This window comes from Myotis lucifugus, unplaced genomic scaffold (genome assembly GCF_000147115.1).
Source record: "Myotis lucifugus unplaced genomic scaffold, Myoluc2.0 scaffold_484, whole genome shotgun sequence".
In the NCBI taxonomy this organism is placed as follows: domain Eukaryota; kingdom Metazoa; phylum Chordata; class Mammalia; order Chiroptera; family Vespertilionidae; genus Myotis; species Myotis lucifugus.
The window spans coordinates 2277-19402 of record NW_005871532.1 but is presented as its reverse complement, the minus strand read 5'-3'; the positions used below and the strand labels follow the sequence as shown (position 1 = coordinate 19402).

Here is a 17126-nt window from a genome sequence, read left to right as displayed (position 1 = left end):
AGAGGTCGCTGGGGGTTCGCTCCCTCACCTGCGCAGCTCGCTGCCAGGACCAGCTCAGGCAGGCTTCCTGCTCGCAGGAGTCTGTGTGTCCGTGCACTGACCCCAAAGACCCAGACACAGGTGCTGACTCGGTCGTGAGGATGGAATTGGTGTCCATTCTGTGCCGGGCGCCTGGCAGGGTGATGGTACTATCAGTGGCTCCTAGAGCCCTTGTACTTGCACCAACGCAGCTCTCCTCTCAGCCGGCTTCCGATTTGGAAAGGGTCCCCCTGGGAGCCCAGAGAAGGCACCGGGAAGGCCACCCAGGAGCACGTTTGGACCTGAGTCCTGGAGGCAGCGCTGCAGCTCCAGGGTGTAGGAGGCAGCAGCTAACAGCTGACATGGTTACGCTTCCTGGGAGAGCTGCAGGGAGCCGCCTCGCCCTCCTCACCCTCACGTGGGTTCTCCGCCCCTGAGTTATAAAGGACAGTGTTCTTACCCTTCTCACTGTGGCTGGCATTCGCTGTATTACCTGTATAACTAGCCTTGCTCCCTTTGCAGATTTGATAGCCCTACCTTCCTTTTTGTTTTACGCAGCTCATTGACAAATGGGTCCAGCTCTGTGGGAACTAGACGTCTTATTTTGAGTTAGATCAAACCATCTATCAGTACACTTGGGATTTGTTTGTTTCCCTGGCAGTGAATGTATTTAACTGTGTGGTTCACGAAGATCCTCCTAAAAAATAATGCTGCGTGTCATTACCCTGCTTCAGAAGTGGTGCAGCCCTGGTTGGCGTGGCTCTGTGGGTTGGAGTGTTGTCCTGTACACCAATAGGCGACGGGTTCGATTCCTGGTGAGGGCACATACCCAGGTCATGGGTTTGATCTCTGGTCAGGGTGCGTACAGGAGGCAGCTGATCGATGTTTCTCTCTCACATGGATGTTTTGATGCGATCTCTCTCTCTCTCTCTCCCTACTTTTATTGTCTCTAAAATCAATGAAAGTGCTAAAAGTGGTACTAAGGCTTGCTCTAGTTTAAGAGACTAAAGAGGTGTAACAGCCCAATGCAATGAGTAATCCTTGACTGAATCCTGAACTGGAGAAAGAAAGTAGCTACAATAATATGGAACCAAGGAAAAATAAACAGTCTATAAGTAACACCGAGTTGGTGTGACTTTTCTTAGATATGATACTTGAGCACATCACACTGGTGCAGGAGACGGAAGGATTTAACTTATTGCCGTGTCTGCTTCAAAATGACCTCAAACCAAAAGCATATCTGCCAGATGAGAAGTTCTCCTCCTTAGACGATCTCCAGAGAGGAGATCAGTCAGTCCCGCTCCACATTCTTTGTGTTGCCCTGCAAACCGCTGAGTGGTTTAGCGCGTAGCCTTCTTGCAGAAGGATCAGTTCTAGTAATCTCAGTATGAGAGGAAGTGTGTGGATCAAATGATGCCATGAACAGGTTTATGTCAAGGATTAAGATCCTGAGTGAGTAAAACTGAAATCTCAGAAACAAGTGAAAAGTGGAAGGAAAAGTTTTACATATAATTGGGACCTAAGAAGAAGCTCAGTATCTTTGTGATTCTAATGAAAGATCTGAGTGGTTTCTCATGTTAAACGTTGCACCAGCTTCCTGGGTGATGAAGCAAATAGGCACATTTTCTCCTCCTCCTTTTCAACCCTCCTATATAATAAAAGCCTAATATGCAAGTTGTCCCCTCGACTGCTCACTATGAGGTGTGCTGACCACCAGGTGGTGGCATGGAACATGGCAGGCATCGGTGATGTGGTGCTAGCAGTGGGTGACAGTGGAGGTGCTGCTGGCTCCAATGGGCCCCGGCAAGAGCGGGACATCGGTGGGATGTGGAGCAGGTGAGCGGGTGGCACCAGGCCAAGGTGGATGCAGGAGGGGCCTGATTGCCCTGCAGCTGGTGACCAGCAGTGGCAGTGGGGGGCGGGGCCACTGCCCGGCTTCCAGGCACTGAGGGAGCCGGGCAGGAGCCCAATCGCCCCACAGATCACCCTGCAGATGGGGCCTGATGACTCAGGTGGAGGGGAGTGCATGGGGGCCTGGAGGCCCAGGTGCTGCCCAGGGCCCAGAGTTCAGCTGGCACCTGCCCTTCCATGCCAGATGCTCACGCTTCGATCATCAGTCAGGCTGAGGGACCACACCCATGTGCAAATTTCGTGCACCAGGCCTCTAGTATAAGTGATAATTTAAAATTATTACAGCCCGGCTGGCGTGGCCAGTGGTTGAGCATTGACCTATGAACTAGGAGGTCATGGTTCGATTCCAGCCAAGGGCACATGCCCAGGTTGTGGGCTAGATCCCCAGTGTGGGGCATGCAGGAGGCAGCCATTCAATGATTCTTTCATCATTGATGTTTCTATCTCTTTCTCCCTCTCCCTTCCTCTCTGAAATCAATAAAAATATATTAAAAAAGAAAAATAAGTAAAATTATTATAATTACTTGGATGCTCAGTTTCTCAAGGGCTCACTCTGTCATCCTGATGTAGTCTGCCTTGGAGACTTTCCTCCTCATATGCTTTCCCTCCAACTTTTTAATTTTTAGAGCCTCAGGAAAAGTTGAAAGAATTACATGAAGAACACTCACATAACTTCACCTAGGTCCACCAATTGCAAATTTTCTCAACTTCTGTCTATCACCCATCTATTTAGCCTGTCTGTCGATCCATCCGTATTTCTCCAGTACAGAAAGGTATTTGTCCATACAGTCAGAATGCCATTATCACATATAAGGAAATTCACATGAACTCAGTATTACTTGTAGACTATGTTTATTTTCCCTTGGTTCCATATTATAGCTACTTTCTTTTTCCAGTCCAGGACTCAGTCAAGGGTTACTCATGGCATTTGGCTGTTACACCTCTTAACCTATAGCAAGCCTTCTCCCTTTTCTGTTTGTTTTTCATGACCTTGATTTTTTTTTGAAGACTCCAGACCAGTTGTCATGTGGAGTGACTTGAATTCTGGATTTATTGCATAGAATAGCACATAGATGACTATTGTCCTTAGTACTTTATTGGAAGCACATAGTGTCAGGTTGTCTGCTATTAGTGATGCCAAGTTTGGTGAAGGTCGTGATTCTTACAAGATTCACTGTAAAATTTTTATCCGTGGGGAGCTCTCCTTGTCCTCACCGGTGGCTGTAAGTGGGCTTCTTGGGATGTCCTGAGAAAAAGAAGTTTCTGAGACTTGCATGGGAGAATGAGTGGCATTTATTTGTATTGAGTTAAATCCCTGGGTTTCCAAGGTCCCATTTCCCTTCTTCCTGCCATAGAGGAAGCGTAGCTGTGGCTTCAGCAGAGCTAGGATTAAAGCTGTTGCCCAGAGGTCCTGGAACATTCCATGTGTGCACAGAAGAGGGAAGGACAGCATCAGGCTGGCTTAGCTTGTGTTCCCCACTGCAGTCCATCTGTCCATTGCATGTGCAGTCTGCAGGGTCACACGGGCCAAGAGAGCGAACACCTGTTTCTAGGGGACTGTGTATTTCCAGGTTTTCGCAGGCTTGCAGTGGCCTTGCCTGCGTAGCCAATGATTTCTACTCCTGTGTTTGACTGACAGGCACCTTCCCTGTGTCACCCCGACTTCGCTTTGTTGAGCCCCTCCCCCAGTGGTCTGCAGGGAGTGGACCAGTAGTTCCCTGGGGAGTGTGAAATAGCAGCTCCTGGTGAAGATGCCCAGATGACGTGCCTGTAGGTTCTGGCCTTCCCTTCGCTCCTTTCCTGCTACTAATACCGAGCTAATTACAGTGCTTTCAGAGTTACATTTCCCTGTTTGTAATGAACGATTCACCTGTGGGTTGACATCTTTGCACCATGTGAACATTCGGTCCCCAACTCGCTTCACCCAGTGATTTGAGCGTCTAATGATGATCTTGTGGTCACACTGTGGGTTACAGAATGGTCAGTTTTCTCATTCTGTCATTGTTTTCAACATTTTTTTGGTAGCACTGAATATAAGAAATAAATTTCCTCCTCCCTTTCTCTCTCAGTGTTGGTGCCGTTTAGATCCCTGGGCTCTGTCTTCAGTCAGTGCATTCTCTGCCATCATCATTTTCTTCTTTATGTTCACACTAATGGCCCAGTGCATGGATTCAAGCACATTGAAAGGAAATTAATTAGAAGGTGGCTGGCAGGGCGGGACTGGGTGAGACGGGCCAGACACGCCCTGGAGTCAACCTCCCACGGTCCCTCCCTGGCCAGCTGCACCTGGGGCGGCACTACGGCCCAAAGGGCGTCTGCGGAGTAAGCAGGGTCCCTCCGGCAGGTGGGGTCCCTCAGCCTGGCCTGTGGGGATCAGGCTGAAACTGGGTCTCTGACATCCCCCGAAGGGGTCCCAGAGTACAAGAGGGCACTCTGCAAAGTTGCAGTCGTACAGGGTATGGAATGCAAACACAAGTGTGCAGCAAACCAGATTTGGGGCCAACAGTACCCCATCAACAACATAATGCAGGGCCAAAGGTGGAAACGTGTGGCCCTGCGAGGAATCGTGCTCCCTCCTCTCTGGTTCCGGGGTGTGTCACCCAAGAACTGCTACTGCCAAGTCACTGTAGCTTGGCAGCTCCTGTGCTGAGCATCTGCCCCCTGGTGGTCAGTGCACGTCATACCTTCCAGCCGGTCAGACAGTCGGATGGTCGCTTAGCCTTTTATATATATAGATTTTCCTAAATTCAGCCAGTGGAGCCCCATCGAGCTGGCTCTTGTGTCCTCTGTGCTGACTGCATTGTTGCTGAGCGCATCCTCGCTCTCTGGCACAGCCTTACACTCTCTGCTCTAGCCCAGGACCCGCTGCCTCTCCAGGAGCCCTGGCTCCTGTCACCGGTGAGTATTACCTGAGAGCCAGGCCCCTGCCCTGAGACACTAACTGCAAGGCTCCTCTCATTGCCTTTGGGCAGATACAGCACCAACGAGGGGGAGACCTGGCAGACCTCCGTCTTCTCCAGGAAGCCCGTGTTCGTGTACGGGCTCCTCACGGAGCCCGGTGAGAAGAGCACCGTCTTCACCATCTTTGGCTCCGACACAGAGAATGTGCACAGCTGGCTGATCCTCCAGGTCAACGCCACCGACGCCCTGGGTGAGCCCTGCCCCGCGGCCCTGCTGTGGGCGTGGTTACCAGCCAGAGCGCCCGCTGCAGTGCTCTGTCCTCAGGAGAGTTGGTGACCATTTGAATGAGAGGGGCACATACACAATATGTGAGTGAGAAATATACCAGATGTTTCTTAGGCAGTTATTATTATTTGAATCCTCACCCAATATTTTTCCATTGATGTCAGGGAGAGTGGAAGATAGTGGGAAAGACAGAGAGAAACATCGATGTGAGAGAAACACATCGATTGGTTGCCTCCTGCATGTGCCCTGACCAGGGCCCGGGCCAGGGAGGAGCCTGAAACTGAGGTACTTGCCCTTGACCAGAATCAAACCCGGGACCCTTTGGTCTGCAGGCCGACGCTCTATCCACTGAGCCAAACCGACTAGGGCTTGGGCAATTCTTAATGTGGGACCATGTGCTATTCTTTGATTCCTCATTTTGTGGTGGTCATTAGCACATAGTAGCTTTAGGTATACCTGTACTCAATATGAATGAATGAATGATTTAATAAATGAATGAATGAATGAATGGAAAACATTCCTTGAAATGAGCAGTTTGACAAATTTACCCGTCACTGCTGTGCGAAAGGCAGTGCCCATGGCTGCAGGCCCTCACCATGTCTGGGCCCTCAGCGTGATTTGCTAGTCTAGGCAGAGAGAAGCGACTCGTTCCTTCCCTGCTCCTTCCCTTTCCTCCTCCTCTGCTTGGCTAATGTTGTCTCAGCTGTGTGGGATGCCCCCATGCCTCCCATTCAGTGTCCACCAGATGAAAGCCTTTCATGTTTCAGGATCCAATGGGCTTGGCTGCCAGTATCCAGAACCCTTCGCCCCACCTCTGTGTCGGAGCATTGCATGCGACCTGAGTTATAAATGTGTCTCCCCTCGGTATCCATCGTTTCCCATCAGCTAGAGCATAAGGTCCTTAGAACAAGGCCTGTCCTCTGCGTCTTCACTCTTCATGTGCTGCACAGTCTGACCGCCTTCCAGCAGGGCTGAACACATACTTGCTGAATGGAATGGAATGGAATGGACAGCCCATCATTTTCAGGCAGCATCGAATCTGACCGAGGACACACATGTATAAGAACGACATGAAGTACCAATTTTGACGTAGGTTGGCTTCGGGATTCCTGTGGAACCCACTCTACCTAAATTTTGAGTGAATGCAGGCAGATTAAGTGATCGTCCAGGTTGGCTTATCTTTCTCAGCCGCCTTCCACTAAGACCCTGTACCTGCTAAGCAATGACAGAAAGATCTGCATTGCTCTCCGGCCATGCTGCCTCATGTGCCCGCACCAGTCCCGGAAGCAGGCAGGGCCCTGTGCTCCTGAAAGATGCCGTCTGCACGGACTCAGCCTTTTACCAGCTCCTTAGGAGATAGACCCCTCCGATAGCCAGACTCACCAGGACACACAGAGAGAGGACCAAATAAAGTCAGAAACAGAAGAGGTGAAGTGACAACTGACCCCAAGAAATACAAAGGAGAGTAAAAACATATTATGAATGACTTTATTCCAACAAACGGGACAACCTAGACGAAATGGACATATTCCTAGAAAAATGCAACCTTTCAAAACTCAGTCATGAAGAATCAGACGACCTGAATAGGCTGATAACTACTGATGAAATTGAAGCCGTAATCACAACACTCCCAGCAAACAAAAGCCCCGCTCTGGATGGATTCACAGGGGAGTTTTATTAAACATTCAAAGAGGAAAGAACAGCTATTCTCAAACTATCCCAGAAAATTCAAGAAGAAGGAACACTTCCAAGCTCTTTCTATGAGGCCAGAATTGCTGTAATTCCAAAATCAGATAAAGACACTAAAAAGAAAGAGCACTATAGGCCAGTATCTCTCATGAACATATATGGGAAAAGACAGAAACATCGGTGCATTAAAAAGGTCATACACCATGACCAAGTGGGACTTATTCCAGGGATGCAAGGCTGCTACAATATTTGCAAATCAATAAATGTAACACATCACATAAATAGATCGCAAGACAAAAATCACATGATCATATCAAATTGATGCAGAAAAAGCTTCGACAAAATCCAACACCCATTTTTTATAAAAACTCTCAGCAAAGTGGGAATAAAGGGATCATATCTAAACATAATAAAGGCCATATATGACAAACCCACAGCCAGCATCATACTCAATGGGCAAAAACTAAAACCATTTCCCCTAAGCACAGGAGCAAGACAGGGATGCCCACTTTCACCATTCTTGTTCAAAATAGTACTGGAAGTCCTAGCCATAGCGATCAGACAAAAAGAAGAAATAAAAGGCATCAAAATTGGAAAGGAGGAAGTAAAACTGTCATCATTCACAGATGTACATAGAAAAATCCATAAAAAATCACTAGATTTAATAAATTAATTTGGCAACATATCTGGATACAATATTAACACCCATAAATCTATGGCATTTTTACACACCAATAATGAGCTCTAAGAAAGAGAAACTAAAAAACCAAAAAAAAAAAAACTCCCATTCACCATTGCAATAAAAAAATTAAGATACTTAGGAATAAACGTAACCAAGGAGGTAAAAGACCTGTACTCGGAAAACTACAAGATGTTGAAAAAAGAGATAGAGGAAGATATAATAAGTGGAAGAATATACCGTGTTCATGGATTAGTAGAATCAACATCATTAAAATATCCATTCTACCCAAAGCAATCTATAGATTTAATGCAATTCCTATTAAAATACCGACATATTTCACAGACCTACAACAAACACTCCAAAAATTTATATGGACCCAAAAAAGACCCCAAAAAGACACAGCAATCTTGAGAAAGAAAAACAAAGTTGGAGGAATCACAATACCAGATATCAAGTTATACTACAAAGCCATTGTTCTCAAAACAGCCTGGTACTGGCACAAGAACAGGCACATAGACCAATAGAACAACAGAGAACCCAGGAATTGACTCAAGCCATTACACTCAATTAATATTTGACAAAGGAGGCAAGAGCACACAATGGAGTCAAGACAGTCTTTTCAGTAAATGGTGGTGGGAAAATTGGATAGATACATGCAAAAAAATGAAACTAGACCACCAACTTACACCATATACAAGAATAAACTCAAAATGAATAAAATACTTAAATGTAAGTTGTTAAACCATAAAAATCCTAGAAGAAATCATAGGCAGAAAAACCTCAGACATCTCTCATATCAATGTGTTTACAGATACATCTTCTAGATCAAAGGAAACTAAGGAGAAAATAAATGGGACAACATCAAAATAAAAAGCTTCTGCACAGAAACCATCAACAAAATGACGAGAGAGCTTACTGTATGGGATAATATATTTGCCAATGATACATCCAATAAGGGGTTAATCTCTAAAATATATAGGGAACTCATACAACTTGATAAAAGGATGACAATCCAATTGTAAAATGGGCAAAGAACTTAAATAGACAGTTCTCCAAACTGGACATACAGATGGCCTAGAGCAATGGTTCTCAACCTTCCTAATGCTGTGACCCTTTAATACAGTTCCTTATGTTGTGACCCCCAATTTCATTGTTACAAATTGAACATAATTAAAGCATAGTGATTAATCACAAAAACAATATGTAATTATATATGTGTTTTCAGATGGTCTTAGGCGACCCCTGTGAAAGGGTCGTTTGACCCCCAAAGGGGTCGTGACCCACAGGTTGAGAACCGCTGGCCTAGAGACATACGAAAAAATGCTCAAAGTCACTGATCATCTGAGAGATACAAATCAAAACAACAATGAGGTATCACCTCACACCTGTCAGAATGGCTACCATCAACAAATCCATAAACGACAAGTTCTGGCGAGGATGTGGAGAAAAGGGAACCCTAGTGCACTGCTGGTGGAAATGCAGACTGGTGCAGCCACTGTGGAAGACAGTATGGAGTTTCCTCCAAAATTAAAAATGGAACTGCCATTTGACCCAGTGATCCCACTTCTAGGACTATCCCAAGAAATCAGAAACACCAAACAGAAAGGATATATGCACCCCTGTGTTCATAGCAGCACAATTTACAATAGCTAAGATTTGGAAACAGCCTAAGTGCCCATCAGCAGATGAGTGTATAAAAAGCTATGGTGCATTTACACAATGGAATACTACGCTGCTGTAAAAAAGAAGGAACTCTTACCATTTGCAACAGCATGGAGGGACCTGGAGAGCATTATGCTGAGTGAAATAAGCCAGTCAGAGAAAGACAAGTATCACATGATCTCAGTCATATGTGGGATCTAATGAACCAAATAAACTGATGAATAAAATAGATCCAGAGACATAGAAGCATGGAGCACACTATTGATCCTCAGAAGGAAGGCTGGGGTGGGGCGGGTCTGGGGGTGGAAAGAGATCAACACAAGAACATGTATGCATATATGCATAACCCATGGACACAGACAATAGTATGGGGAAGGCCTAGGGTGGGGGCGGTTAGGACTAGAAGCGGTCAGTGGGGGGAAGGGGACATATGTAATACTTTCAACAATAAAGATGAAAGGAAACCTCTCTGGTCCCTGCTTCTGCAGGGAACTGTAGGCTGTGGGAGCTTCCACGGTGCGCAGGGATCTGAGTTGGCAGCGCAGGAGGTGGGAGCCTCACACACCTCCTCCCAGGACCAAAGTGGAATTAGAACTGAAGTACAGAACCATGGACCTGCATGCCAGCTGGAGATCAGCTGAACAGAAGTGCCGTGACCACGGGTAACAGAAGAAGCCGCTTGGAGACTGTGGGAACGCCCAGCAGCTGAGAACATGGAGGGCCATCTCAGGGAAGAGGTCCCCTGAGGAGCGGGGTCCTCACCCCCATGCTGGGCTCCCCAGCTGGAGCCCTGGTGCCGCAAAGAGGAAGGAGGCCGTGTAACGGGCTGTGATGCCGGCTGCCCGTGAGGCGCAGGGAGTCTGCTGGAAGCCCAGGCGCTCCCCAGAGGAGCAGGACTCGCACCCCAGGTGCCAGCAGGACAGCAGCCCGGCAGGGACCGAGCCGCACAGGAGAGAGGTGGCTTTCGGACGAGGGCCATCTTCTCTCACGCCCCGACCAGCCTCCCTCCACGCGCCCACACCTTCCTGTCATAACCTGAGGAACCCTGCTGGCCTCCCCAGGAGAACCCCCCGAGACCCCATCCACCACACAGTCCTCAGACCCCAGGGGTGGCGCTGACCTTGGGGAGGCCTGAGACCCAGACTGGAGCTGAGTTTGAATCCATGTTAACCTGTGAGCACCACTCGCCCCTCCTGGAGACTCATGGGAGCCTGTCTCACACAACTCGAGTGTCGTCGGAGCGGTTTCAGTGGCAGAGCCTGACCAGCAGCTGCAGGAGGGAGGCCGCAGGAGGAGCGGGGTCTTGGGGTGCCCTGGGTCTTTGGCCGACCTGCCCAGGCTCAGTGCTGGGAGAAGTCTACCTTACTCAGCTTGGCCCCTCCCATGCCCACCCTGGCCCAGCAGAGGCAGCCACCAACTGTGGAACAATCTGTGGCTCTTACCAGGTGGCCCAGGGCTGGTCACAGACTGCATCTCACCTTGACCTGCCTGGAGTCCCTCCCAAGAGGCCCCAGCACCAACACACCCAGTTGCGGGATTGAGACCTCCTGGGAGGGTCCTCTCAGCAGTCTGAGGTCAGCCCTGCCCACAGACCGGCAACAGCGATGAAAACTCAACCCTCCCGGAGGCCCACACAACCCAGGAGGAGCGATCCTGAGCCCCCAGCCCAGGTGACCAGGCCGACTGCGCCCCTGAGCCCAAGGACACCTGCTGCATCAGGCCCTCCCCAGACTGGGGTCATAGGGAGCCACCCAGTACTCAGAACCAAATCCGGAGGGCAGCCAAGTGGGCACAGAGAAGCGTGCCCCGATGAAGGAGCGGCAGGAGTCCCGGGGGAAGAATTAAGTTCCATGGAGGCAAACAACCTCCCAGAGACGGAGCTCAGAACAGTGGTCCTGAGGATGCTCGAGGGACGTGGGCAGAGGGTGAACGCAGGGACCTCCACAGAGTGCACATCAGGACGAAACCCTAGAGGCCCCGTCAGCGACAGGCCCCACAGGCTTGCTGCTCCCAGCTTCTCAGATGAACGTCTGTGTTTCGGGGGACCGCTTCCATTTGTGTGGGTGCCACCCCGCCTGACAGCAAGCTGGCCAGAGGCTTGGGGCAGCACTGGGGGTGGGGGTGGGGGGACATGGGCAGCGGGGCTGATGGGCGGCCGAGCGGGAACCCCCCGGGCAGCGGCTCATGCTGTCTCCCTCCGCAGGGGTCCCCTGCACAGAGAACGACTACAAGCTGTGGTCCCCGTCAGACGAGAGGGGCAGCCAGTGCCTGCTGGGCCACAAGACGGTCTTCAAGCGCCGGACGCCTCACGCCACGTGCTTCAACGGCGAAGACTTCGACAGGCCCGTGGTGGTGGCCAACTGCTCCTGCACCCGCGCGGACTACGAATGGTGGGTCCCCGTCCTGCCTGGACGGACCGTGCCGTCTTCCCAGCCGTGGGGGGTGCGGACGCTGGCCTGGCCCCTTTCCCTCAGGAAAGGAAGGAATCATGGGAAGCAGGTAGTGGTTAAGCAGCTTTCATGTGCAGCTGCTGGGCACTGTGTCCACAGCTCGCCCATTCAGCTTCAGTGACGTGTGGTGTGGGCGAAGCGTCCCCCCGGGAGCTGCAGCCTCATTCAGCAATGGGCACTCGGCTTGTTTCCGTGTGGGCACCCCACATGGCACGTCCTGAGGTCCATTGGGCGGCTCCTTGTTCTTAGGAGCCCTGCTCTAGAGGGAGGTTCTTTCCTTATTTGAAATGTGGGAATATTAGTGCGCACACACACACACGCACACACACGCACACACACGCACACACACACGGACACACACATGCACACACGGACACACCCGCACCCACGTGCACACACAAACACACACTCGTGCACGCGCACACGTCCTTGAGCAGAGCATGCGAGGACCGCTGAGAATGCAGAAACAGAGGAGTGACACGCACACAGGTAGCTAACGGGAGGGAGCTGCCAGCCTGGGGGGACAGGCTTCATTGTGAGCCCAGATGGGAAGGAGGAGACTGAATGGCAGCTGGGAACTGAGGATTTCTGGAGAAAGCCTGTGGGTGATGTCCCTAAGGAAGGCCTGGATGTGTGGGCAGGAGCCTTCTGAGGGGAGGGAGCAGCAGTGTGGGGGCAGAGGTCACTGGGGCTCTCTGGATGCCTTGCTGGGTGTCTGGGGGGGTGGGTCAGTGCGTGGAGATGAGCCCCGAGAGGAGCCCCGAGAGCAGGAGGTGTCTGAAGGCTCCGCGGAGAGCTGAGATCGGAGCCCTGAGGCAGGTGCTCGGGCCTGTAACCCGCAGCAGGTCCGCCAGCAGAGCTCCGGTACTGAACACAAATAGCCGACTCATTTTTCAGCAGCGGCTAAGGCCCAAGGAAATGCAGGTTTGCTTCGGGAAGTGCACATATCTTGACTGAAGCCGGACACCTGAGGGCCTCTGGTCCAAGGTTGGATCGGGCCATCCAGGGAATGTTTTAGGCCTTGCAGGCCCCGTGGTCTCTGCAGCTGCTCACCTGGGCCTGGGCAGCAGGAACAGGGCCCGGGTGGGTGGGTGTGGTTGGACCCAGTAAGTTCTCTACTGAAACAGCTGCCGCCCCTGGGCACGCCTCTCGGACCAGCTTCTGAGACTGACTGTGCGCGTGGGTCGCCGTGGTCACTCTGTTGTGCGAGGTCTGACTCCCAAGGCGACACCAGCAGTGCAGACACAGGCGATTCGGACGCTGCTTCTCTCCACACCCGCCCGGGAGCAGGGGCTTTGGGCAGCTCAGACGCACCTTCCTCCACAGCGTGTGGTCCTAGGAGTAGCATGGACGCTCCAGAGCACCCCGAGCTGGGTGATGCCCCCCTGCTGCCAGTGCGGTGCCCTCTGGCCTCTGCTCCCTGGTGGTGCCCAAACCTGTAGCTAATCCGAGAGCCGTGCTGGCCGTGCTGGCCTGGGTGAGCGGTCCCCTGACTGTAGAGGCCCTAGTCAGGGAAAGGGCCCTCTCCTCTTCTATCCCTTCGAAGTGCTTAAAACAAAAATGTGCAGGGCGGTCTAACAGGTCTTTGATTTTTTCACTATTTTTTCACTTGATGGACACCGTTATGCCTTTTCTCTAAAATCTGCCACCTGGCAGCAACACCAGAAACCAGGTCCCAGGGCCTGGTGGGCTGTCCTGCGCCCTGGCCTGGCTCTCCTGGTCCATATGCCCACCCACCGGCCGGAAACCCCGGGTGCTGAGTCTTCATTACCAGGAAAGCCACCGTCCCTGCCCCGACGGAGCAGGGCTTCAGGAAGTGAGATGGTGAGCGTGAGGGTGATGGCCCGAGACAGTGATACAGGGAGCGCAGGTCTCAGGCCGCCCTGCTGCTGTGCATCCCTTTGTCCATTCGCTGCAGCTGCAGGGAAGGCGCCAGCGCCCACTGGGCGGACCTTGCAGGTGTGTGGCCCTGGACTTGGCAGTGGCCAGTGCGATGGTCTGAGGATGGACCACAGGAGAGGAAGTGAGAGCAAGTGACGGTGGGATCTGCCGTTAGTTCAGCTCCCGAGTGGCATCTGCATTGGAAAGTGAGGTTGCTTCTGAGCCCCTCAGCACCCCGCCTTGCCGCTTCGCCCCTCCCCCAGAGGCCCCACCACTGGCCCACAGGTGCCCTGGTTCAGGTATAGGTTCTTTTACATTTTTTTTTTTTATCCAAGTATAACATCTTTACGTTTCGCCACGTTGTCAGCAGGTGTGGCTTTCAGACCCCTGACGGCAACCCCTGGGGCACACACTGCGTTGCTAGTCTGACCCGGTGCCCACACCTCTGTACGTGCCGATGCGGGCGCACACCTGATTGAAACAGAAGTTCTGTGAGGCACCAGCTCCTGGTGAGGGGCTGCCTTTTGCAGTCTTCTGTGTTTTAAGGGAGTTGCGGGGAGTGGTCTCAACCCTCCGGCACGTGCACTGCCCGCTCGGCTGAAGGTGGAGACACCGGCCTGGCAAGGGTGCTCGGCCGTTGGAGACAGAACAGTAACTAGCGAACACTCCAGCCAGGCCCCAAAGATGTGAAGCAGCCCCTCAATCAGACCTGCCTGGCACGGCAATACACTTTCTTCTGAGCAATTCTGTACAAGTGCTAAGTGTGGATTATGACAGGTATACACACACCACTTCGCCCTGTACCTGGTACATGGTTTTCACATGGTAGGTGTTTAAGAAGTATTTGTTGGGCCGAACAGAGTAAATGAAGCCTTTCGGGAGAGCACAGCAGCTGGCAGTGCCTCTGAATTACCAGTCACCGTTTGGGCGGGGCCTGCGAAGCCGCCTCACCTGGGCGTCCTTAAGTGCAGCCGGGAGAAGTAGGCAGACCGCAGACCGAGACCCTGCCCCGCTTCCGGAGCTGGTGGTGTGGAGGAGAATGGCCCACACTGCAGAAGGTCTCGAAGACCACAGCACTGGGTCTGGAAGGGCAGGAGGAGGGACACAGGTGATGTCAGGGAGTATGTGGACATGATCTTAAATAACAAAGGTTAAAACATCCCTGGTTTTTAAAAAAAGGGGGATTATTCTTTTTAACTTCTCTCTTTTAATCCTCACCTGAGGATATTTTCCATTGATATTTAGAGAGAGTGGAAGAGAGAGAAAGACAGAGAGAAACATCAATGTGAGAGAAACGCATCGATTGGTTGCCTCCTGCAGGAGCCTTGACCAGGCCCCGGCCGGGAAGGAGCCTGCAACCGAGGTACGTGCCTTCGACCAGAATTTTATCTGGGACCCTTCGATCCACAGACCCACGCTCGACCCTCTGAGCCACACTGGCCAGGCCTTAATTTCTCTCCTAAGTCTCCCAGTCGTGTCAAGAAGGGCTCGCCAGGTGCTAGTGGTCTGTGGACATTGCTTGTCCTGCCAACACCGGGAGGGCAGGCCGGAGTCTTCGGGTAGGTGCTGGATCTAGCTAAACATTTTAATATTTTGTCTTTAGCATAATGATTTGTCTTGGTTTCATTTATTGATGGCACATGATAGTGGTTTAAGATTGTGGTTCTGACGTAAAGGTCTTCTGGAATTGTGTGAGTGTAGAGATGTGAGCAGTCTGCAGAGGGACGTGGAAGGAGCTCTTGATGCAGGTGCAGGCAGCGTGTGGAAACCCTGAGATGCAAACCGTGGCCGTGACAAACCCTCGTTGCCTTTCAGTGACTTCGGCTTCAAGATGAGTGAAGACCTGTTGCTAGAGGTTTGCGTGCCGGATCCTGAGTTCTCTGAGAAGTCCTATTCCCCTCCTGTGCCCTGCCCTGCGGGTTCCACTTACAGGAGAACGAGAGGGTACGTCTCACAGTGGTTGCAGGTCAGGGACTCGGGTCTACGCTGGGTCTGAGAGCAGCGGGTGCCTTTCGTACTGGAAATGCCCGACTTCTAAGGCGAGCAGGTGTCTTTTTAAAAAATCCTCATCTGAGGATATTTTTCCATTGATTTTTAGAGAGAGTGGGAGAGAGGGAAAGATAGAGAGAAACATCGATGTGAGAGAAACACATCGATTGGTTGCCTCCTGTACACGCCCGACCAGGGCCCAGGCTGGGGAGGTATGTGCCCTTAACCGGAATCTGACCCAGGACCCTTTGGTCTGCAGGCCGATGCTCTATGCACTGAGCCAAACCAGCTAGGGCTCGGCAAGCAGGTTTCAAGTAGCTCGGGCAATATTTAAAGTTAGGATGTTGGCAAACTCTTCCATCCGCAGTGAGAAAAAAGGGCAAGTCTGTAAGGTCCTCTACAGCTTTACCTGTATCTGAAGTCACACGTTTCAGCACGGCACATCGTCAGAGGAGTTTGGGGGAAATGTGTGTAAAAGTTGTGTGCAGAAGAGCACTCCCGTTTGTCTGAGCTGCTCCTGATTCCAAGCATCGCTGGGCCTGAGGGATCAAGCAGCCCCTCCTGTTCCGTGAGGAAATGAGCAGATGAACCCGCTGTGTATGCTGGGAATGCGTTCCAGTCACAGAGCCTTTAAAAAATATATATATATTTTTATTGATTTCAGAGGGGAAGGGAGAATCATTGATTGGCTGCCTCCTGCACGCCCCCTACTGGGGATCGAGCCCGCAACCCAGGCATGAGCCCTGACCCGAACGAATTGTTCCCCAGACCCTTCAATCCGCAGGCCAATGCTCTCTCCACTGAGCACCTGGCTAGGGCTACGGAGCCTGGATGGCTGTTCTCTGACGTGTCTCACCTCTTGCTCTTGGGTTGGATTGACAGCTATCGGAAGATTTCCGGGGACACGTGCAGTGGAGGAGATGTCGAAGCGCGACTGGAGGGAGAGCTGGTCCCGTGCCCCGTGGCAGGTAAGGGGCAGGGCTTCCCTTCGGCTTCTTGAGCCGTTGTTGGAATGTGGTGATGACCCCACAGCCTGTCTTGGTTCTCCCGACCTCGTAGAGAGAAATAATGGAGTTAGTGTTTCTCAGAGCTTCCTAAACTTGGACCCAAACTCAACTTATTGTAACCGTATGACTTCACAGGAATGAAAAGTATTTTTGAAGGAAATCCCCTTTGCTCATTGAAAAACGCTCACTCAGCATCTGCTGTGGTCCAGGCATGGCGGGCGAGCGGCGCCCGGCCTCTTGTTCCTTGACCTGCTTGTCAGAGCTGATGGGAAAGAGGCTTTGGGGAAGTAGCTAGTGGTCTCTCTTATTTTTGTATTGCTTATTATAAATAATATTGTAATGGAGTTTTACACATTTCAATGTGCTTTTCCATGTGTTGTCATTTTAATTCCTGAAACATAATTAGCTCCATTTTTAAAAAATATGAGGAAGCATGTTCAGAGGAGAGGATGGAATGACTTTCTTCAAGGCCACGCACCTGGTCAGTGACAGAGAAAAGCACACTCTCAGCCATGCTCTTGTGACCGCCCACGTGACTAGGGAACGTGCTTCCCGTGAGCACATGCATGCTAAAAACTTCTTTGGCGTGTGTGCACACGCTATACGTGTGTTCCAACATGTTTAAGTTGATTGAGCGGTGATGGCACACGT

The 17126-nt window shown here is 51.3% G+C and overlaps 1 protein-coding gene across 1 annotated transcript in view; it reads left to right on the top strand.

Moving 5' to 3' along the window:
* SORL1 (sortilin related receptor 1) overlaps positions 1–16505 on the top strand; it is a 44609-nt gene extending 28104 nt beyond the window's left edge. Inside the window, 4 exon segments of the mRNA XM_023744714.1 lie at positions 4902–5080; positions 11352–11538; positions 15295–15423; positions 16351–16505. Coding sequence (XP_023600482.1) covers positions 4902–5080; positions 11352–11538; positions 15295–15423; positions 16351–16468 — 613 coding nt within the window. The 3' untranslated portion in view covers positions 16469–16505.
* The last annotated feature ends 621 nt before the right edge of the window (positions 16506–17126 follow it).